This window comes from Petromyzon marinus, chromosome 2, assembly GCF_048934315.1.
Source record: "Petromyzon marinus isolate PM22_M1 ecotype Great Lakes invasive population chromosome 2, UKy_Petmar_22M1.pri1.0, whole genome shotgun sequence".
Lineage (NCBI taxonomy): Eukaryota > Metazoa > Chordata > Hyperoartia > Petromyzontiformes > Petromyzontidae > Petromyzon > Petromyzon marinus.
Window position 1 is genome coordinate 1,095,476 of NC_133668.1, and position 24,688 is coordinate 1,120,163.

General features: G+C 46.7%; 1 protein-coding gene and 1 long non-coding RNA gene across 10 annotated transcripts in view; one reads left to right on the plus strand and one right to left on the minus strand.

Annotated features, from left to right (window-relative positions):
* Positions 1-24,688, plus strand: part of LOC116950193 (tensin-3-like) — a 133,326-nt gene that overhangs the window by 79,173 nt on the left and 29,465 nt on the right. For 5 of the 9 annotated variants that reach the window (XM_032967808.2, XM_032967779.2, XM_032967799.2 and 2 more), the window contains exons 4-6: positions 16,268-16,306; positions 23,296-23,337; positions 24,375-24,430. In XM_032967808.2, the coding sequence (XP_032823699.2) occupies positions 16,268-16,306; positions 23,296-23,337; positions 24,375-24,430 (137 nt within the window). Of the gene's footprint in view, positions 1-4,955; positions 5,165-11,795; positions 13,998-16,267; positions 16,307-20,355; positions 22,689-23,295; positions 23,338-24,374; positions 24,431-24,688 lie in introns of those variants that run through there. The other 4 variants (XM_032967843.2, XM_076068806.1, XM_032967849.2 and 1 more) reach the window with 3 other exon arrangements.
* LOC142925647 (uncharacterized) lies at positions 1,409-3,621 on the minus strand. The gene is made up of 2 exons (XR_012942606.1): positions 3,517-3,621; positions 1,409-2,711 (listed from the first exon to the last, which is right to left on the minus strand). It is a non-coding gene; the product is annotated as an uncharacterized LOC142925647 (long non-coding RNA).

Here is a 24,688-nt window from a genome sequence, read left to right on the forward strand (position 1 = left end):
TGTAAAAGCTACGTAAATAAGAAAATGGTTACCCACACTCGAGTTCCGCTCGACAGTGCAGCATTATATTGGCACAGGGTGTGTATTTGTGCGCCTGTTTTCTTTCACATTTAACTATTTGAATCGCAAACGGTAGACGTGCTTATACTTCCACACAAAATCTGCCTTTGTGCCGCACACCAACGCCTGTTGGGCGACCGTGAAGCCGTGCCGGGCTTCACAAACGGAGCTGTGTGACCACGGCACCCCGCCTCTCCCCACCTACACGTGGCTGCACTGGCGGCAGTTGGGGCCACGCTTGGAGCCACGCGTGTCACACCTGCTAAAACACAGCCACACATCTCTCACACACACACACCGTTCTAGCTACGCGTGTCACACCTGCTAAAACACAGCCACACATCTCACACACACACACCGTTCTAGCTACGCGTGTCACACCTGCTAAAACACAGCCACACATCTCACACACACACACCGTTCTAGCTACGCGTGTCACACCTGCTAAAACACAGCCACACATCTCACACACACACACACCGTTCTAGCTACGCGTGTCACACCTGCTCAAACACAGCCACACATCTCACACACACACACACCGTTCTAGCTACGCGTGTCACACCTGCTAAAACACAGCCACACATCTCACACACACACACACACCGTTCTAGCTACGCGTGTCACACCTGCTAAAACACAGCCACACATCTCACACACACACACCGTTCTAGCTACGCGTGTCACACCTGCTAAAACACAGCCACACATCTCACACACACACACACCGTTCTAGCTACGCGTGTCACACCTGCTAAAACACAGCCACACATCTCACACACACACACCGTTCTAGCTACGCGTGTCACACCTGCTAAAACACAGCCACACATCTCACACACACACACACCGTTCTAACCACGCGTGCCACACCTGTTAAAACACAGCCACACATCTCACACACACACCGTTCTAACCACGCGTGCCACACCTGCTAAAACACAGCCACACATCACACACACACCGTTCTAGCTACGCATTCAAGACAAAGATCCCCCGCGTAGCCTTTGAACAGGCTTTTGGGGCAAGTGCCTGTTAGCGAGTAGCACCTGTGAAGGTCGGATAGGTGGCCAGCACCACGCCCGGGCCGGCTATGTCGGTCCAGTGGCGATGTTTTAGACACAGCACCAGGTACTCATTTGAGGCTGAGTCGACCTAGGGGAGGCCCAGTAGCGGTTCAGATAATCGTTACTGGTGTTGGCCGTGAGCGGGAATCGAACCGTTACACCACCGCTTCCCACACACACTTATAGCCACACATTATCCACACACACACACATCCCTTATAGCCACACATTACCCACACACACTCCTAGCCACACATGCACACACTCTTTTTCTGTACAAATAAGGACTTTTCCTTTATTTTCATAGTAGTTAAGCCTCTAAGCGTGCACATTTTCATATCTGAGTATTTTTAAATATCTTGTTAGAATTTACGTGGGTATATTGGTGGCATAGTGGTGAGTGCACTGTGCTATGGAGCTGTCCCCTCGAGTTCGATCCTCAGCCAAGGCAAACGCCCGTGACTGATGATGATGATATCCGAACTGAACCTGGCCCTCCCCCCTCACTTGCTTTGACCAGCATGGTGAAGTATGGTCAAACTACGCAAATAGTGGGCACGAAATGGGGAGACCTTCATCCAACAGTGGTTTGACAAAGGGTAATACACAATTATTATTATTTTTACATTTAAATTTGTGATTAAATTGCAGCTCTTTAACCCATTGGAATTGCTGGCACGTAGCTACGGTTTGGTTTTTCTGCGGCGCCCCTATCACAGATGAATGATTGCCATTTAATTTACCTCTCACCAAGTCACCCTGAATGTGTGCCCGATCAAGTCGCATGAAGTAAGCTAAGTAGAATTTGACCCCGGCTGGTGCTTGGATGGGAGACTGAGAGGGATTGCTCCGTGTGGCCGACTTTAGTTGCATGTCAGCCGGGAGGTGGCAGAACGGTGATGGATTTAATCCTTCTGTGTGGAGCTTTGAGTGTTGTTATTATTTCCTCGTTTGCTTGGGTTTTTTTCCTCCGGTATTCTCTCACATGCCAAACGCTCATTAATGAGACTCGTGAACAATCCAATGTATGACTATTGAAAACGAGGCTGAAGATTGGTGAAGCTTTCCTGGGTATATAAAGGACTTGATTTTTGCAAGTTAAAGCCAACGCGATTTGATGCTCGAATGAGCATCGAGGCGGTGCTCATCTCCTGTTTATATCCCTGTGCCAGTGGTGCAAATTCCACATTCCTTCGGCGGGGGCGATTTGATCCGGAAGGCTTCCTTACAAAGTGGTACCCATTTTATCGACCCCGTGAGGGATGACGGGGCTGAGTGAACTCTCCACCTGCCGAGCCACTCGCTCTGCCGGCGAGTCACGTGGCCGAGGAGGAGCCGGTGGGTTGGAAATGACGTCACCTGGCGACCGCCTCCGCTGGTCCCTTGCATCTTGCGGCGTGCGGTTTCCATGGCGACCGCCCGGAGAGCCCCCCCCCCTCCGTCTCCTCCTCGCGCTCCCCCCACCCCCTGCTGCGGTCGTCAGCCAGGGCGCCCGCACGTCACCAGGGAGCGGTCCCTGCATCTGCTGCTCTTAGCCGTGGAGGACTGGAGCCAAATGGCCCCGTTGCCCCCTTGAAGCCAGCACTGCCGTGGTGTTGTTGAAGGTTAGCACGCGAGTTGGTCGGACAGAATATAAATCTATCTGAAGTTCAGATTTGCACTCCGTGTTTTACATTTACACGATCGTAGGTGGCTCGGGGGGTGGAGCGAGCGGCACGCAATCGCAAGGTTGGAAGTTCAAATCATGGCTGGGGGTTCACTCAGCCCGTGCTCTCTCTGGCATTGATCAAATAAGTACCACTTTGTGGGGAAGTCAACAGCGGTTGTTCTACGGATAGACTGGCCCCCATCATAGCAATGTGAAAATTCCACCCTGACCCTGTAGAGCTGTAAACAGAAGATGATATCTGCCTAATTGCTCATTTGAGCAGCAGGAAAGCACTTTGACTTACTAAACAATTTTTATTTTATTTTACCAGGTAAGGCCTAACGGGCTATACACTGTAGTTCCTTTTCAGAAGTGACCTGGCTATTAAAACGAATAGCTCAATCAAGTGGCTTATGTGGAAATTTTCGCAGCCAAATACTCTTGCAGCATGTTTCTAATTGTGGAGGGAAAAACCGGAGGACCCGGAGAAAAATCCATGCGGCCATCGGGAAAACACGCAGAGACTCCAAAAATACAACAGGCATCACTTTCTGGACGGCTACTCATGGACACTGTTTTGTGTATTTTTTTTGTGGTTAGAAGTATTGACATAACTGTGACCTTAGGCAGCTGGCCACTGCCTTAAATAAAAATGACATGTGGCGAGGTATGTTTAAGAGCTAGAACGGAATGTTTTGGTAAATGTGGCGATGTTTATGGTCACTTCGATGACACACGCACCACACTGAATGGAAGGAAAAGGGGCGGTGGAGGCTTTTGCTTTGGCTTCCCTCGGTTGTTTTCGTGCCAGTTCTGTTCGCCACTCGTCCTTATGTTCCACTGGTACTTGCAACAAGACAATGGACATACAGTAAATTAAATATATTGAAACGGGGTTAAATATCTGGTATTTTAGGCGTGGGACATGATCGTATATATATTTTTTACGTTAACCCAACTTTATATACATTGTTGTACTTTCCAGTCAATGTTTTCCAGTATATCCAAAGCAAAGTGGACTTTCTCTGTGCAGAGAAGTTGTTCTCTTGTGGTCAATCACTCGCTTCAACTGGGCAATCGCAGATGAAGGGTTAAATCGCATTTAAAACCTATTTTTTTATCACAACAAAGGACCCGGGCCAAGGAAATAGCAGCGCTGACGAGACGAGACGCACGCAGCAGAGGTGATTCCTTGTTTGATAGCGAACACTGAGATCTTGCTGAAGACTCATGCCTGCGCTTTTCCAGTCAAGAAACATGGGTGTTGAAAGTTCATCACAACATTTCTCTGCTCTCTCTTTAATTACATTTAAATTTTCTTTCTCATGCACAAATGTTGTTTGATCATTCAAAACCACTCATTGGGTGTTTGTTTTATTCTGGGGCGCTGCGGTAGCGAGGAGATGTTACCTCCCTTGCCTGGTACGCAGGAGGCCGTGGGTTCATTCTCGAGTTCGAATGCTCTCCCCACGGTCACGTGGATTTTTCTCTGGGTCCTCTTGTTTTGTATTCCACATTTAGAAACATGTCTTTAGATTATTTGGCTGCTACTATAAATTCCCACGTGTGTGATGATGTAAACCACTTCAATGAGCGATCATGTATGGTCAACTTGCCTCCGAAAAAAAGCTCATAGCCTGGTGGGTTTTACCTGCTAAAGTTACATCGTTCAGTTTAATGAAAAAACATAGTATTGTGGGAACCCAATGGGGGGCTTTTGAGTAAACACCTCATCAACAAACCCCTTTATTCTGACCTGTTGTATATTCATAGGGTCGCTGTGATGTCGCGAACCCCGTGATGTTGTGAATTGTCACAAGATCCGTAATCGCAATTAAACTCGGAATCAACATTTTTTTTCTCCAACTTGGTGACCGTAACTTGATTAATCTCTTCTGGATGCAGGGGTCGTGCCAACTAATTATCACAGCACACACGAATCAAAACTATTTCGCACGATTCAACTCCTATATCTTGATCATAAATAGCGAGACACTGCGTGACCAATTCCTTGTATATACAGCGTCACGGTAACAGCTTGACAGATGCCCCAGCATGTACTCACAGGAGCATGGACACTATGCCCTGCTGCCAGTCGTAGCAGCAGCAGCAGCAGCTCGGGAAAGGCAGCAGCAGCAGCATTCTTGCCGAGAGTGATTTGAAGGCATTGCCAGACTTTGAGAGCTACCGATTTGCTGCTCGCGATTTCTACGTTGCCCTAGCGGCAGATACACGGCGCAGCTGCGTCCGCTCTCGGTAGAAGAATCCTTCGCATTTCCCCGGCTCGCGCTGTCCGGCAAAACGACACGCAGAGTGAGAGAGAGAGAGAGCGCCTCACTCTACACAGACACACACAGACACACACCGGGAGGAGGGAGGAGACCCTCTGGTGAGTTATCTCTCTCTCTCTCTGTTGAAGTAATAAGGATTTTTTTTCTTTGGTGTGTGACATACGCTACATCGGTTGTTTTGTCAAATTGTAAAAGAATCATATATATCGAGTTGATTGTTGTTATGATGGTGCGATTGTTATATGTAACGTTGTTGTAACTGTGGTGTAACTACAGCATTATTAAATGTAATGAGTGTCTATACACCGCTGTCGGTCAAAGGGCTGTTACCCAATCACACGGAATGATCACAATTTTTTCGTCGAATTTCGGTACCTAAAGCAGGGTGCTGCCCACCGTGCACACCGGGTGCCGTAGGCTGCGGACCCTCGTGATGGGCAGCAGAGGGCAGTGCGGCGAATGAATCGTTGTACTCTGCTGCCTTCACCTCTTCACGCTCACCAACGAATGAATCGTTGTACTCTGCTGCCTTCACCTCTTCACGCTCACCAACGAATGAATCGTTGTACTCTGCTGCCTTCACCTCTTCACGCTCACCAACGCCCTCGTCCAGCAGTGGATTAAAACAAATACGTGCGCATTACAGTTGATTGTTTGTCATTCGGCGAAGTGTTCTGTGGTGTTTGGGATCCGAGGTCGCCACCTATTGAACTGTGTATTGTAAGCCAAATGATTATTGCTCTTCAACATTTCGATGTCTGGCTTGCATTTACTGCTCATCGGTTTGCCCCCCAAAAAAATCTGTTGTGCATTTCCACGCAAAATCCACCGAAAATGTTTCTGGAATGCATTCTTCTGCTGTGCTTGCATCTCACATCTGTGCGTGCATGTGGGGTGACGGTCTTATTGTGAGATGTATAACAAAGAAGGCAGTTACAGCGGCAGCCTCTTGCACCATTTCTGAATGGCTTTTCTTTCTTCATAAGAAAAAAATTGGGAGGATTTTAAAAAAATCAGTTGCTGAGTACAGGCCCATAACAACCAAGCAGCCAGCAACAAACAATAGCACTGAAGGCGGTCAAGAGAAGAGATGAAATTGACCAAAGTTGTAGATTGAAAACTCATTTCTTTAGAACTGCTTTTTGTGTTTAGTTTGTCCTTCCCCCGCACCTCCGATTAGTACTGTTGGCTATGTACGGTGCGAAAGAAGACATTGGGAAAAGCGACTGGGAGGGAATTAGAAAGTCGCGCGGTGTGAGGATTCAAGGCGTTAAGTTCGTGGGAACAGTAACCTATGCATGTTGAACTTCTTTCGCACCGTACATAGCCAACCGTGCTAATCGGAGGTGCGGGGGAAGGACAACACAAAACGCAGTTTTAGAGATATTAGTTTTCAATCTTGACGATTTAAAAGTGCATCGCTCCAGTGGCTTCCTAATATTGGAAGAAGCGTCATGCCGAAGCGTAACAATGGTAGTAGAGGTAGAAGAGTGATAGTGAGGCGACTGATCGTCAGTGAGCGAGTGAATCAATGAGTGCTGGAGCATCAATCAACCAGACTGCTTTGTGTTGAAATCCATCAAGTATGGGGAGATAGGAACTGGGCAACAGGAGTCTTTTTAGAAATACTTGCAACGTTAACATTTCATTGGCTGATGCCGTAAACCAGACACGACTTGTATAGGCATAGCAATGTTATACAGACCGTCACACTACACTATCATTTATCATCCTGTGGACTGTACTGATACACTAAAGCATCAACATGTTCATATCTGATGAGCATCTCACAAAGGCGAGCACGTCCGTGAGCCGACATGTTTTTGGTCTTTCATCTTTTAACAACTTTTTTTTTGTGTTGCTCCACGCCGTGGTTGTGTTATTGTGGCGCTGCCACGACAGTTGTCCCAGGGTCGCGGTGGTGCTGGTGGTGATAGCAGCTCTGAGCGTAACCCACCTCTGCATTCTATCACCACGAGCAAGGTTGTCTTCTCTCTCTGCGTTAGGATGTTAATTCACACGCATTTTATTGTATCACTGCACTTTCCCATGTATCCTGCTTTCTGCGGATGAAAGACATTGCTCACGTGTTGGCATGTTTCCACATTGTAAATATCTCGTGATTATCGTGATTTATTTTTTTGAAATTCCGCACGAAATCGGGAACGCCGTAAAAAGTGATCCTTTAAGTGTTTTTATTTTGTTTCGCTCTTACGAGCTGGCGCTGTCAGCTTGTCCACCTCATCAGTAGGGCCCTGACTGGGCAGGTATGAAAAGTGAGAGTAAGTCATGCAGCAAAACCAACAAGTTGAACAATGGCTTTTTACTTTCCTTGGTTGGGGAGGTTTTTTAAAAAATATTTCCACGCATTGATTGAATGCTATTTCCTGAAGGAACTGGTTACGTGCCACCATATTGTATATGAAGCTGTGTGGATGGTTCAGTCGCAGCTCGTGCCTCTCCAGGTCCGATAGCGTCTGTCTCAATTCACACTGCTACATCTGCATCCAGAGACAACTCTCCCATGTGTTTTCGGGTTGTACCGCAGAGTTGTTCGGTACGCTGTCCGACGTTTCGCACCACGTACTGGGATCTTCTTCAGGTCAGTTCCTGAAAAAGTTCCCAGGTCGGTTCCTGAAAATGCTCCCAGAACGTGGAGCGAAACGTTGGACATCGGTGCCGAATTCGCATCGGAGATCTACGTAGCCGCACAACCGCGGAAATCTACGTGGTAGAAGCTTTGCATGCATTGACGTGTGCCGTATATGCTGAGAGTTGCTATGAGAATGCGATAGAACGCCCCTTCAATTCAAGCGTTGGTGTTACAGACTCAAAATGCGGATTTCGTGCACGTTTAATTTTCTGTGATATTTACTACGCATCGCACACGTGTTTAAGTTACATCGCTGTGCTTCTGGTGGGAAAGTTATTATTTTTCCTTCATTCAAACCCATTTCTTATCGGGGAGGGCAGTGGGCTTGAATGAACTACTCTGGGGCCCCTTCCTGCCTTTGTGTGGTGGTGGACCGCTTTAATCAACAAGGCCCGTGTGGGTCGTTTGTAGTGGGAATTTTCCATGAAACGACTTTTCTTGTTCTCCAAGTCATTATCACATTGTGTCGTGGCTGTTTGATGTGAAATAAATTTCCTTGTTTATTTTTCTAATGTTTAAGTACCCTTAATGTGACCTTTTTGAAGTTGCTCTTTAAATCACAACGGCAACGATATTTTTTAATCGCGTAAGATGCGTCACGTCACCATTGCCACTTTAAACCATTGCGAAACGCCCACTGACACACGCAGAAGCATGATGAATGGGCCATAACAGGGGCTTAGCACACGTGAAATTGTGGGGCGGATTCATTATAAACACCGGCGAAGACGTTCAGCTGTTGCCCATTTGTAAAATTCACCCCGGGGGTTCGACGAGAGAAGGCAGAGCACATTACGGGCATCTCGTGCAACGTCAGTCTCGGCAAGGGCGGCTCTGGGCCCTACTCTGGGCATTGCGACCTGCGGCTCTGCAGCCGCGTGCGGCTCTTTAAGGACCGCTGCTTCGTGACGCGTTATTCACAGTTGCGTTGCGGTTTTTGAAATGTTGAGGGGGTTCTTGTTTCTTTACACAACCGAATTCGAAAAATATGGCTCCCTCTTGTTATTTTGGTTTTGCCGACCGCTGCATTAGTGTAACACAATCGTCGCATCGTAAAGAGTGAGGAGTCGTGGCGCGTGCGTATCTGTGTGGGTTCCTGAATGCCGTCCGATTCGCATACTGAAGATAAATCCTCTTTCATTCCCATCGGGCCATGCCTCCCCCTGCGTTCCTCATTTTCTGTAAATGTAGCGTGACGGCGCACGCTGCAGGAAAAAGGCGTTTCTCAGGAGCGTTACCCTCATTTTGTATAGCCCAGCTTGAGCTTGTCAGTTTCATGACAAGGGACGCATTTCTGGTAGGAAAGTTGGAATATCATCATGGTGGTGTTTTTTTTTAAAATATACAAACAATAATTTGGTGTAATTAATTGGCGGCTTGATCACAGCTGCTTCTGCCACTCTTTGAAAGGCAACCCCGAACGTTTGGTAAGGAAGGATGACGGCGTCTCTAAGAAGACGAATGTTGGAATGGCAGCATTCATTCTGAACAACTGTCCCACTCTGGTAAACCTAATGAATGTCAGATTTGTTTTAACGCACGCCTGGATCCGTTATTTTTTTTAGCGAGAAAAATGAATAAGTATATTGAGCACTAGCCGTTGTTACTTGTCCAGTCGTTAACTTCTGCTGGATTAATTACGTGCGCTATCACGACCGTGGAAGTGTCGAGCAACAAGCTCATGCGCCGTTACGAAAGCTCCGAGCACGGCGAAATCACCGCCTCTCCGGGCGCGTTACATTCTCTGGGCTAAGATTCCCTTGAGGGCGTCCGAGGGCGTTGGCCCTTCCCGTGAGTTATGATGGCACGGGCCCCGGAGCCAGGCCCCACATGTTTTCCTCTCTGCCTTTTCCCGCTAGCGGGCCCCCCCCACCCCCCCCGTGTTTCCTCTGCCTGTTTGTACAGAGCTGGAACATTTCTGTGTGCGCGAGCGTTGGTGTGTCCGCGTGCGTGTGCATTGTACACTCGCGCACCGATTGTCCACAGAGATGTGTGCGTGTTTGTTTGTTGTGCCTGGAGTCGTGGAGAACAATATTGTTCTGCAGCGCAGCGGTTACGCTTGCTCGCTCTCAAATACCTTCTCATGCAGTGAGTGACTGGAACAATGTTTCGCAGTAAATCTGAAGAACGGCTACAGTATCTGGGAGACTGAGTGTATGGCGTGGAATGGCCGTACCCCTAATGCTTGCGCTATCTCCGTGCGATCTGGGATGCCGTGCTGCCACTCACGAAAAATGTCAAAACGGACGATGTTTTTGTTCAGCCAATGCCGATTTATTTCTAGTTCAAGTCTCTTGAACTTTCGCTAATGCCCCCCCGCCCCCCCCCCCCTTATCATGGGCCGGTGTGGGAGTCCTGATACCCGCAGGCCTTTTGCCTGTTCGACGTCTGTGCCAGCAGAGAAAATTGCACGGTATATTTTTTGACGATGGAAGGCATTCGGGCGTACCTGTGTATACATTTCTAGTGTCGGGTTAGTAATAAACGGTGTGCTTTCTAAAATGCAGCGCAAAATCTATTTACTCTGAACAGGTGACCTCAGTGTCTCGTCAGTTAGGGGTGGGGGGGGGGGGTACAATTCAGTAAAATAAATCCTTTGCAAGTCTAATTTTTAAGACTTACATTTTCCCCGAAACACTTTTGCCGAAACACTTTTGCCATGTGAAATGCAGAAAAGGAATATGACAGTGGTGTTTGTATCATGCTTACATGCTCCGCCTGGTGAAAGAGTTTGATCTCGTTCTAAAAACAAAAAAAAACTCCATCATAGATGTTGACTATTTAGATCTCGGCTGAAGCTTTGTTGTTGTGTCGGCTAGCCATGGTGGTGTGATGAACTGGAATTTCATGGGAGAGTGAAAAACCACGCTTATTTTGCCAACAAATACGACATTTAGTGGGAAATGCCGTATCGTCAAACGGCGATTCATGATGCGCATTGTTGAAGGCCGGCTACCTTGGTGTCTAGCTCCCCAGCACAGCAAAGAATGTCTCATTAACGCGACTGCTTTAACTGAAAAATAAAGTTTTGAACGACATCAATAATAAACAGCTGCAGCCGGTGTAGAGTTCGGATCGGTGACAGAGGCTGTCAGTGCAATCCCAGAGCCAGTGGTCTAGGGCGTGTGGACGAGATGTGAACATTGCAAGGGATGGAACGTAACTTTTTCGTAAATTATGAAAATATTTTTAAAAAATCATCTGCCCATGGGTTTGAATCGGTGGCTTTGATAAGAATGTTAATTGATTTGCAAAAATGTAGATTTTATCTTTGTGTTCATAATATTCAGTCTATAATTTGTACACTGTTTCCCACTTAAAGTTATGCGAATGCAAGCAGTGTGAAATTCACGTGTGAAGCTCCTCGCATTCATATCCTTTAATACAATTCTCAGATTCCCACCTAAAGATGGGTGCTATCAAGCTTAAGGCCAATATGTTGAATCCTCCAGTGAACCTTCACGCAAAGGGGGCGTCGCTTCTCAGCCTCCTGCTGCTACTGCCTTCTCCAGCAATCCGTGCTGATAACTCCCTGCACCTGCTCAAGTTCAACATCTTTCTTTTGTCCCTCTGCCTATGACCGGCCGGCTGCCTCTCTGTTGAGTAAGTATTCCCGCCGTTTGTTTTAGAGCATCTTGAGATTTCGATCACATTTTTAAACGCTATGTAAATCAAAATTGTACTGCATACAGTCCTGCACGTCGGTTTTAAGATTAAACGAAAATATAGATATATTAATATATAACTGTAGAAGCAAAATTATGCTCGAAAGTGTTTTTTATTCTTTCTTCACGAGAACGGACAAAACCATGCCAAGAGTAAAAAAAAACAGTGCGTGAGCGGCGCTGGTTGATGGATTCGAGGGCGCGCTTTTTTGTCGGCCAGGAATGTAGCGGCAGGTGCGCGAGTTTGCAGCCCTTACCTGCGTCAGCGGCTCGAGACCCCACGTGGCACGAGAGCCGCGGAGAAGCTCTGAAAACCCCCCGAAGACAGTTCGGACATTCGTGTTTGTCTGCTGCTGCGCCGTGGGCGAAATCTGTCTGGAATGGGTCTTGGGTCTCGGGAGCCCCCGCCACGACCCCCCCCACCCACCCACCCCCAATGCCCCCTCCACGCTCACCTGCCACTGCGCCGGCACTGTGGCGGGGTCTCCTCCGGTGGCTTTGATCGTTTTTTCTTTGCTTGTTTGTGAAAAGGGGGCCGATGATTGTTTGCGAAAAATACTCCGTTATCTGTGCGTGCGTGTGTGCGTGGTCTCCTTTCGCCTCACTGCCACTGTGTCTCACGGAAAGGCAATTCTGAGGAACCGTTGCTTTATTCATGTATTCGTGACGGCAACAAGCACACTTGGCGGTGAAAAGATGAACGTACTCCCTGGGGTATGGCCCTCGCATAGTTGCAGCTAATTATGGGTAAGGTGAAGTACATTCCTCTACGTACAGCACTTTTCCGATGGTGCTATCATGTTTTCATATTATTGAGTATATCTGTTCGCGGCTTTGTTTACTGCATATCCAAGAACATGAACGGAAATTAGTGCTGCTGTTTATATTTCTTGTAGACACGATTTGGAATTGGACGTCTTAAACAATTTATTTTTTTATCGTAGATACCAACTCATTAAATCCAGAAAGCAGCTTCTGTGCGCTTCATCCTTTCCAAGGTGCTGCTCGAATTCTGTGCCTTGGTCACCGCCTTTATCTCTCGCTGAGCTTTGTCTTCATTCTTCGCTGCTCTCCCGTATTACCTGTAATCTGATCACTCATGTGGGGGCCTCGCAGGAATGCATGGAGGCCCAGCCGACAGATGAAGCTTGTCAGAGGCAACAAGAAAAAGAGAGGCTGCGCCTAAGGATGCATCTTTGTCAGATGCGCAATTGCAAGGTCCCATGAGGACATGACGTGAATCCAAAGAACTAAATAAGTCGCCGTCTCCGCTTCGTGAGAGGGTGTGCTCGGTGATGCCCCTCAAAGCCCACGCGACTCGAGGACGTGTAACACTTGTATTAAAGAAAGGAGGCTTGTGAGAGAGACGTATGGGTATTTTGTGTTGTTGTTGAGTGACAGTACTGGTCATACTTGTCGGATGAGTTGTGTTGATCGACCGTGGTTATTTCCCGACCCGTTCGCCTTTTTCCTGGGCTCATTTTTCCGCGAGTGTCAAACACTTTCTTCTGTTGCACTGTGTGGGTGGACTACGTGTGTGTGCGTGCTTGTCATGCATAGTCTATGCGTAGACAGAGTCTTTTTAATCGCATCGTACGGACTGCTGTGGTGGAAGAGTTACGAAAACGTTTAAAGACAAAACTGAATCCCATACTTTGTTATTCCTTCGAGGTGAGTCAGTCGATGACCTCGTGGCCTTTATTATTTCATTCCATAAATTCTTGGGTCGTTATGCGCGAGATGAGGTTTGGTGACAGGATTTTTAAAACAGCGGTCGTGATTTATTTCAAGAATGTAAATGGACCGCAGTCTAAATGCGAGTCGGAAATGGGAGTGTGTTTAGTGTTGATATTGTACAATTACACCACTACCATTTAGGGTGGTTCTTTTAAAGAGTTTAAGGAGGGAGGAAAATAGTTTCTTAAGAAGTTTCATTTATTAACTTTTGAAATCTAAATTTAGGTTTCCTTAAAAAAAGTAATTTTTCAATATTTCAATTGCCAGCGGTATTTTTTGACCCATAAGAATGCCCACTTTTCAAACTGAGCCTTAATGAGAATATTTAAATAACCCCCCCCCCCCAAAGTACATCAGCTCCAGGACTGTTTTTATTGCGCAACTGCTGGCGCTGGCGTGGGTCGAGGCGGAGGAGGAGGAGAAGAAGCGGCGGCGGCGGCTTCGTGCGCCGGGGATGTTTGTGCTCCTCTTTAGTGCAGCCCGGCAGGATCTCTTAAGCCCCGGCGCATTCCTCAGATGCTCGGGGCCGATAAGGTCGTGCGCCAGCGTGCAGCGGTTCCGCGGTGTACAGTAACAGACGGGCGAGAGAGAGAGGGAGGGGAGGGAGAGCGGCGTGCGTCTGGACGCGAGCCCCTAGGTAGCTGCTGTCTGGGCGAGCGAGGCGTCTATCTCTCCCTCTGCCAGTCGCTATGCCCGTCACGAGCGCTGGCTCTCTGTCGCTCTCCTGATCGTTTTGTCACGACTACCTTTTTCGGAGTATTTTGTTTTTTTTATTTGAAAATTAAGTCGTTGCTCAAACAACAACAAAAAAGAACGGTTTCAAGCAAGGTTGCTGGCATTGCAAGGTGCTTGTTGATAAAGAAGCAGAGTGTTCAGGTAAGGTTATTTATTTGGGGATGCTGGGAGTGGGATTATAAGCTTTTGAGGATGAATATCCAATTCGTTGTTCATATATCACAACCTAAAGTATCAGCGTACTATTTTGTTATGCGACGTTGCAAAAATGCACCTGTTCATATTCCCATTCAAAGTGTCTCTAATGCACTTGAATATCATGTTACGATGTCATTGTTGTGGTCTGTGCATACTGTGTGCATGGATAAAATAGTTAATCTGTTTTAACGGTGGAATTATTAAACAATTTCTGAAATACATTCACTGAATGTACGACGAATGTATAAACAGGTAATACAATCGCATTCAAAAGATTAATTATGGAACATCATTTATTTATTTTAACCGCGGCAGGGTCTTATTTAGAACACTGACGGGCATTGAAATAATCTCACTGGGAAATGTAGAAACGTGAACCCATTTGATCCTGACCAGGAATTCCCTTGCAGAGGGCATCAGGGCCCCTGTGGGGGTTGGCATAACTCCCAGTGGGAGTATTAGACAGCTTCTCTTGAGATGGTGACCCTCACAGGGGGTCAAAGTGCCCTGATTTATTTTCGTTTTATTACCTAGGCGTTTGATGTGTAGTTACATATAAAACACAATTGCAACCGTGGAGTTGGGATTCTCTGCTAAAAATACTTCGTGTAATTTCACAGGGAGATTTTGTCTTGTAATCGGTCCAAATATGTTTTGAAATTATCGGCCGTGAAATATTTTTAAACTGCAAATCAGTGGAGTTTGAGCACTTTTACCAATTTCAAATGCAGCACTTCTTACATTTCTTACTTCATGTGTGGCTGAATTGTTCTTATTTGAAGTCACTACCTTTGAATCTGTTTGCAGAGGTCTAAAATTTGTATTGTACTTGTTAAACTGTTTGCACGCATATATTGTTCAATAATTCCCTTGATTTACCAGCTGGCTTGGGAAGTTGAGAATTATTTATAGGGCAAATTATTTGACAAAAGTGGTGCTTCGTGCCAGGAGGTGTCTTTCTTTAATATTTGAGAAAGTCTGTTGAGCGCAGAGCATTCTTCCTAAAATCGTTGTCCTGAATGCCCATCCCCATAAGCCTCTCTACTTATACAGCCATAACTCTTTTTCACAGTTGTCAAAAGTGCAAAGTAACTCCAAAACATGTATGTTTTGTTTGTTTTAATAAGAGTGACAAGTTAATTCAACATCATGGTTCTCTCACCTCAATATGGGAATCACCGTTGTCACCGTTTATAACGAAAAATAATCGAGCGCTTTTCTTAAAAGTGGTAGAGGAAGTGGCATTGTAACCCAGGCATGCGCGAGTCAATAGATGTGAAGATGTGGCACATTGCCTAGACTTGTGTTGGTGACATGCCTGCTAGACCACAACAGCTGCAAGCCCACGGGGGCGAGGCATGGAGCTCAGCCTAGGTATCCGTGGCGTGCAGTGGGCCCATGTCCCAAGGGCAGCGATTACAAGGCCGCTGTGCAGCCACACATGGACATGGGGAGCTCACTTTGGTGTCCACGTAGGCCAGAGTGTTAGCCAAAACAAACCGTGATTACTGTCTTTTAAGGTAATACGTATTATTAGGCATGCGTGGAGAAGCGTGGAACGCAAAATACTCTGTCTGTTGAGAGTGTTGATGTGTGAGGGCATCTCTTTATATGTTGTGATAAAGCGGTGCTTTCTATCGGTGACAATGTCCCCCTCCCCTTGATTGCATAAACCCTGATGAGATTTGTGACGGGATAATGAAATCTGTGTGATTGTTATGTACGTTTTGATCACAATATTAGACAGAGTCAATATTTCAAACCACGTGGACATTCAAAGAGTTTTGCGGAGTGATTTTGAGACGTGCATAATCACTTATTGGTCGGCCTGGTATGGAATAATTTAGATGGCTCACATCGTAAAATAAACACCATTTTTTTAATTACAAAAATACTACTCATATTACCATCATAAAAAATGCACATTTATTTGGTTTGTGCTAGCCATACGGTGTGCAAATTATTTTTGAATGCGTATTCCACCAACATTTCCTGCGGTTTCGGGTTTGGAATTCAGATAATTGCAGCGTTTAATGTTTGAAAACTACCATGCCATTTGGTTCTCGAAAATTCTCAAAATAAATGTACAAAAGCGTTTTGTTTTTAGTGGATACACGCGGCCCGTGCCGTTTGTTGCTCGTTACTGTCACGTCCGAACGCTGTAGCCACGGTGGCCGCTGTAACTCACCGCTGACATCGCGTCTCTGTTTCAGGTGGCGGCCGCGTGCTCCACTCCGGTCAACTACGAGTTGGTAAGTAACGACGCCGCCACCATCACGGTGCCCTCGCCCTTGACGTCAACAAACAAACAAACCCACGTCGTTTTGAACTTTGACATCCTGTGACTTTTGATAAATGTTACACCGCGTTCCTTTGTGCTGGAAAAACCCCCCAGGTCTGTTGACTTTTGTGGTGACCTTTTCAGTAACCATTGTGGCTAAAGTAACTGAAATGTGGCTTTCAATCTGTGCTTAATTATTTTTTTAATGACATTGTTGTTTTATTACTTATTTGCTAGTGCCTATTCGCTTATTACACTTTCTTGTAATGTTTGACTCATAAACACGCTCCAGAAATTTAGTTTTTATGTTGTAGTCCCATGGCCATTCATCATCATCATTAGCTATGGTCAATTCACTGTTGGATGAAAAACATCCCCAAGCTCTCACTATCTTTCATGATCCTGCAATGTTAAAATCCACCAATTAGCAAAAATAGATCCATTGCTTCATCTCCGCAGTGGATGTAGCATCAGAGGCGTTCAATTCCTTGGCTGCCACTCCGTAGTTAGTCTTGAGCATCGGCCATTGTCCCGTCTCGCGACGCGTCCTACCCAAGGCCACCAACTTGTCACGATATTGATGCAATCTCAGATATCTGTCGGTGATGAACTATTCACACCCCCCAGTGATGCAAGATACAGGGCTGCGATTCCATCCTAAAACCTACTGTGTTTTATTGTTAACACTGCGCTAAATGATAGTGCCTCCAATGGCTGGCTTCAGAGGCGACATGAACCAATTGCGTACGAAACATATAAGTTAATTCCAAAACACACCATTCGACGCATGCACTTTGAGCTTCGGCTTGGTCGCCGTTACATAACTTCTGTTAAATCTCCGTTGCGGAATAGCTGGGCCCTTATTTGGGCTGCGTACACTGGAGCGTAAAGTACGGTTTCAATAAATATGGGCTGCCTGTGTGTATGCGCCAGCGGGCAGGGTATAATTCGGTTTTCATCGGGGAAACTGGATTGAGGTCTCATTCGCGCGCCTACAATCATTCACCCTATATTTTTTTTTCTCCACGGTTGTGGCCTTATTGTAAAGCAGAACCACTTGTATTTGATTTGGCTTTAAAGAAGAAAAGGCGCTAATTCTCTCGTGCTGTTTCACTGTTGTTTTTTAATACTGCAAATTGTTGATTTTCTGGGCCGCACGTCCTGGCACAAAGGCACAATGTGTAAGAGGAAGAAGCAAAAGCAAACATTAATTTGCGGTCATATTCACCCTACGACGATTGGATCGTGTTCTATTTTTCAGTAGCCGCCTTCTCCGTGCACACAGGATGAATGGGGTTTGCCGTGCAGCCTCTTGTCGCCGCCTAATCCCATTCAGTTGACACCTCTGGTGACCTGAACTGGATTGAACACCGCTTTGTTTAAGACCTCCAGGTGGCTTAGTAGGAGAGAGAGAGAGAGATAGAGAGAGCGGCTCACAACTTGCAATCCTGGTTGCGGTTTCAATCAGACCATCATCCCTCCCTCCGGTGTCATTAAAATAAATGCAACTTTGTGAGGACGTCAATGGAGGTTGTTCTAAGCAGAGACTCTCCCCCGCCATAGGAATGTGGAATTTACACCGCTGAGTCATGGGAGGTGAGCACCACCTCAATGCTCATTTGGTCAGGAAATCGCTTGGACTTGAATCTCTTTCAGTGGGCACCTTTCACTTGAACTGGATTGAGAACCACTTTTAATTTACAGAATGCAGCCGGCTGCTGCGGTGTTAATGGTGAGAGCCCCCCATTGTTTGAACCGCCACACCTGGAGTTTGAACCTGCGTCCACTGCATTGCAAGTTCGTTGCGCGCTATAACCATTGCAGCTGCCGCGGCAACTGTTGTTGCTGTTGTTTAGTGTTGTCTTTCCCCCGCACCTCCGATAAGCACGGTTGGCTATGTACGGTGCGAGAGAAGTTCAACAGGTATACATACATAGACAGATGTTTTTTGTTGTTGTTGGTCTGGTATCTAAACGAGTGAATGACTACTCTCACCACATAATTTGTTGCTTAGTGCCCCCAGTGTCGGTATAATTAGCATTGTGTATTTAATTTTGAAATCCATGGAGTGTAATATAATACAGCATTTAATTTACTACCTTTAAGGTGCGCCTACTTTGTTGTGCAGATGTTTACAAATTATGATTACGACGGCCTTTCACGGAATTATTGCACGAGTACAACCGCACTGGGGTTTGAACAGCTGCCCACAAATCGCAGCGATGACTTCTGGTATGCTGTTTAGGCGCCAGTGCGGTGGCGTGAGATTATATACAGTACCTGTCTAGCAGTCCCCCCCCCCCAACACCTCCTCCCATGACCACCGCATGGCGTGTCACATGCATACTCCTGTCCTGAAGGTTTCAGCGACTCTAAAACATTCCTTGGTGAAAAAAAAAGAAATGCCGCTCGCTGGCAGGTGTCACGGTCGTCGTGTGTGCCGTGAAAAGGGGGGGCTTGTTCACTCGAACGCAGCGAGAGGGCCTTGTTTTCTGGCAGACAAAGCAAGTTTGTTTAAATTTGTTTAAAGCGATGACCTCAATTGTGGGGGGCGAGCGTCGTTTACTTACGAGTACGCTCGGGAAACAATGCACAAACCGTTGTAACATCGTGCCGGATTGGGGGGGGGGCGGGGGGGGGCATGGTCTGACGTTGCTTAATGTTGTTGATTGACTCTTTGGACGAATGTGAAGCTTTCGTGATTCACAAGTGTACAGAAGGCGTCTGCCGCTGCGGCTATTGGCTCGTAGCCTGACTCCAACAGTAAATCATTTCCATGGGTAGGCATTGGAAATAATCCGGGGTTGTTGGCATGAATATTCCCATTGAAATTCCATCTTGTTATAGAAACACAGCCCATCAGATAACAAATGTATCCCGTACGCACACAACCGCCCTTGCTACTCTTCCTGAAAAAAAACCCCGTGTGAATGATTGTGGTAATGAGTGCACCTAAGTTTAGACGTTTGTTTATACAAAAATTGTATTATCCATTATCTAGCTGACTTTGGATCATTAAAGCTCTACTAATGGATAGCACATGTACTCTTGGTGCACCAGATGTAAAGCATCTCACTGGCTGCTGCTGCTGCTGTGGTATGTGGGAGCACCTACAAGCTTGTGTCAGCAGATGCCGCATGAGAAACCAGCGCATATCAAACGGAATTCATATCCTGCAATTTAGTTGAATAATAAGGCAACAATCTGTCATCGTTATTTTTTGTATCTTTCTTTTGACCACTTTGTCTGAATTCCGAAATGACTATCCACCAATTTTGTGTTTTTTGACAGTGCCAAATGGCTGTAGCAACTGTGGCGTTAAACCTTCGAAAATGACGAACACATTTGTAGGGATCCATGCCCGCGTGGACCCTCGGCACATGCGGCCTTCAAAAACACATTTATAACTCATTCGAGTAAACAAAGCCATTGCCAGGACCTCATCGAAATGCTGACGCTTGGAAGAGGGGGCCTTAAACAGCGTTAGACTTGTACCTCGTTATACAAGATTAATGACAAAAACAAAGCGATTATTTTTTTCCGGCAACATTTAAAGCTGTAAACTGTGATATTTTCTACTATTTGTAGCCTTGCTGAAACGGGCATTTGGGTACAATAAAACAGGTGAAAGGAAATAGGTTTACTGCATTTTCAGAAAAGTAAATGGCAACTGGTAAAAAGGAACATGATTCAATAATGCTATTTAAACCATGCATTTTTACATTTACATGCTTGTGTTTTAATAGTCATACGACATTACAAAACGCATATGGACATTTAAAACGTATTGCGCCTATTTTAAATTGCTATTTCTATATGCATCGAACGTAATCAGCTGGCGTGTAACAACATCACGGTTTTGAGCAATAATTCCGGGCGACCTCCTCTTGAAGGTTTTTACACGGCTCGTCTACGAAACAAAAATATTCAGCGATGCCACAGACGTGGGCCCAGCTCACGCCACGTAAACGTGGGAGGAGACCCACCCCCCCACCTGCCCCCCCACCTGCCCCCCCCACCTGCCCCCCACCCCCCAGTGCTTGGTATGAACAGCCAAGGCCATTGCTCTAAACGGTATCTGATGAGGCTTCCGCCGCGATGTCTGGGAATTTAGTTTGGAGTCTGTTCAAAGTGATGCTGGTAGACGGGACTGACACACTCCAGGCACCCGAGTGAAAGTACAATTAGGAAGGCATTTAGTTTAATTGTCCTCACAATTAAGCCTGTGGGGCTGGCCCGTGGCGGTAAATCAACGGAGAAATGGCCCAGCCTGCTGGGAAACGCTGCGGGCGCGAGCCCGGGACTGTTCTGCTGATGCGTACATTTGCGTCGCAAGAATAATGCCCTTGGCATTTTTTTTACAGAGCTTACCATACTTATTATTTAAATACTAATGTAATCATGACTTCAATTACAGACATCCCTTAGTCGATTCACTGATGGATGAAGGCCTCGCCTTGCCAAGTCAGCCCTAGGGGGTTGTTTGAGCATTCTTCACCATGCTGGTCAATGAGGATTGGTGAAAGGTTAAGCCCTGACCAGAAATTGAACTTGGACCACCAGGTTCATAGCGCGTGTGTGATCTCCTATCTATGCCATTCTGTCACCAGTCTTGTCCTGAAAATGCATCTCTTCATGCTTCTAGTAAGTGTCCGTGTTTCCGAGCGAGCAATGTCCACTGATTGAAAACCTCTTGAAATGCGTTGGGACACCCACATTACCAATTTGAGCCTTCAGAAAGCATTCCATCCTGCGACTACCGTCTCCTTATTTCCAACTCTAATTAACTGTTCGTGTTTAGAGTATAAGCTTTGTTTGCCATCTTACACTGTGACATGGCGCTAAGAAATCATAGGTCATCGTGCAAAGAGACAGTCCTGGTGGATGTCAATACCCGATACGGTGGCGGGGCAGGGGGTGGGGTGTTTTGCGACCATCTTCATATCGTTTTTAGAAGCGAGACAGCGTCACTTCATCGTGATTTTGAATTGGGGTCGTTTGAGGTGTCGCTGGATGAGATTGGGAGTGGTTTGATTATTTTTTTTCGTGTGCGTTGGCACCCGTTCAGTCGAACTGCCATTTGAATGTCGGTAACCCTCCACCCAGGGAGAGTGTGGTTACATTCAGAGCTTTCATTTCTAGATAGGATACCTTGGCCCCAACGTATTGTGCCAAGGTTTGCTCAAGTGTTTACCAAACACAAATGTGTCTTGCCAGAGGGACAGGCAGCATCCAGATACTTTTTAAATGAAATATATTTATATGCCATCATCATCATCGGCCACGATGTATCAACTGCTGGATGGAGGCTTCCCAAAAACCTCACCATCTCTCACGGTCTTGCGATGCAGCTATCGATAAGTGAATGCGTGCAACCAGACCTCACAGAACAGCCCTGCTTGTGTGGAAGGTCTGATCACTTTTTGGGTTGGTTGGGAGTCATTTGGCTGTTCGTGTTGGATTTTAAAGACTGTTGTTTGATTATATTTGGTGAGATGTTGAGGACGCTACTGCCGTGGAAAATTATTGAGTAAATAGCTAATTCTGAGAAACCTGCCGGCCAGAGCAGGAATTTTTCGCAATAGAGGCCTCAGCAGGAGTTGTGTTTGAGAGATGCTATCGGGTGAATGTTTTTAATTGTGTGTGCCAGGTAGCAGTCGGCGAGGGCTCAAGTTAGCTTGGTCACGTTGCCAGGAATAAATTGTTACAGCTGGTTTGGATTGATATTTTGGTTTCGCATGCACAGATAAAGCTATGGTAATCAAAAACGAATGTGAACATTGCCTCAACAATGTCGTGAAAAAAGAACGAGATTAAAATTCCAATTTGCGGTTTGCATGTGCGCGGAATTAACTGCCATTGTTTTTGTCAACCATTTTATTGTAGATCGCAGCACGCAATCCTTCATCACCTCGCGATAAATTGTCTGAGACGTGGTCTGGGTCATTTCACCTCCTCTCGCGTTTGCATCTCTCACGGGGGGTGCATGGGGGTGGAGGTGTTGAGGCGATCCCTGGCCAATACCAAGCTGCCCAGTAGGAGCCCCCCCCCCCTCCACACACACCCAGGCCTCCTCCCCTCCCTCCCAAACTCTCTCTCTTTCTCCCACCCTCTGAGCATCGTGAAAATGTGCGCGATTTCCCTGCGCCGCCCTGCGAAGCGCAACGCTGCCGTGTCTGCGCGTGTGAGAGGGCGCCGGCTTGCGGTTTGGTTGCGACTGGGGGCCGCTGTGGCCCCGGTGTGAGAGGGGATCCCCTCGTGCCGTGGGGGGGGGGGGAGGCGGCGTTTACTTTTGATTGTGACCGCTTCGGTGAACTTCCTCGGCTCACTGCACAAGGTACAGCCGTGTACAGGTGCGTGCTGGCTAAGGGTCACGAGCGAACCTTTGCGCTGTTTTTGTTTCGTTTCCGACTTGCTATCTACCATGCGTATGAATACAATAAATTGCGCGGTAAGGACGCGCTTGAGAACGCGCGCTGCGTATGGACGTCTGTAAACCTTGAGGTGTGCGGTTGCACGAGGGCTCACGGGCAGCTTCTGTTTCGTGAGCTCGTCGCGAGTTGACCTCTGTGCGCGTCGCCTCCCCGTCACTCGTAAAGTTGTTTCTCTGACAATGTTGCGTTGGCCGTGCTGTGTGGCAGGAGGTGTCGAGTAAAATCACAACTTCACATTCGCCACACTTCACGCGTGACGCCTGAATCTGATATTCACCACCGGTCGCGTCTTTCTCGCGCGCTGGGCTTGTTAATTGAATTTGCGAGACTGTTCTCGGTCGAATTGGGAAATGATGGAACAAATTGTTGAAACGGGACGTGCTTTCTCCTTAGCCCCTTCAGGCCAGTGAATGAGCGTTAGGCCACCGGGGGCAGGAAGACGTGAATACTTCGCGAGGTAGTGCTTGTTGACATCTGGTTCACATCGTCTCTTGTTTCTCTTCTCTTTCCTGCTCCCCCTCCTTAGCCAAGCAGCCTGGACATCCCCTCGAAGCATGTAAACCCGACAGTAAGTGCCTGCAGCAGTACAATAACCCTGTTCCAACCTTAAATTAATATGTTTTCCACGTGAAATTCATAACGGTGTTCCTTGTGTAAAGCTGTCATACGCTTGCCTTAGTCTTTTTTCTCGGTGCTGAAGATACTTACACTGAAAAATGTGGAGAGTGTTATATATTAAAAAAGTATTTAATTATATTATAGTCAGGAACACCATTTTTTTTTACCAATAACTCAACACATTCGCCAGTTACGCTGTGGCCCTTAAATTGCGGAGAAAATATACATTGTGTGACGTTTCAGACAATGACCCTTCTTCATAGTGCTATGGCCATTATTCTTATGAACCACTGGCAGCACAGTATACAGGTGTGCATCCCCGGGTTTTAGCTGCCAAATTCCGGCGTTGGGAAACCGCAGAATTAGCCGTAGTGGGATGACCTGGTCGGTTTGTGAAGCAAAGCGGGTTTTCCCGCATCGGAGAACCCACAGTACGCCTCTCTCCCGAGCGAGCGATGCTGTGAGCCTGGAGGCCACTGCTGGCGTTGGAACACTCCTCATCTCTCGCCAAATTTCTCAAGGCGCCCCCCCCCCCGCCCCGCCTCTGTTTGTTTTCCGTCGGAGATAATGAGCCCCCTTCACGGATCTTGATTAATGTAGCCGTCGTCGTGAAGGAGGCGGCGGGGGTGGGGTGGTCGCCGCGGTTTGACACGCGCGCGGACCCAAAGGGCGACTCCATTCGAGCTGGACGATTGCGCACGCGCCTTGAGACGTTAGTGGAAGGCGCCTTACAAACAAATGTAAATTAGAATGATCATTTTAGTCCGAGGGCTTCCACTTCACCTCTACACGAGTGGAGCAGAAAACGAAGACCCTTTTATCAAGCAAATATCCATTGCACGCTGATGTGCTACCATTGGCATGGAATGATTTTTTTTTTAATGTAAAGTTTATGAAGTGAGTTTAATCATGTTGGAATGTGGTAATATAATGCTGAAATAAAAACGAGGAACGTTCTCGTAACAAGGGCTACGTTTCTTTTCGCAGGCGTTGGTGACATCTAACCCTGAAGGTTTTTCTAACACCAGGCGTAAACCAAGCCAGTAAGTGAGTTTTTTTAAATCAGTGCCTTTATGGCTTTCAGTGGGATCCACGTGAGATGAATTGAGATTCTGCAGAGTACAAAAACAGCCGTTCAATTACCATGTATTTACATAACTATGTGCTGATTTCCTGTTAAACGTTCCATTCTCTTTCACCTTATCTTGTCTGTTTGATGTTCAAAATAACATCCAAATAGTTATGATTATCAGGCAGGATAAATCTCAACAGGAAAGCTAAGTGTGCATCTATGACGCTTT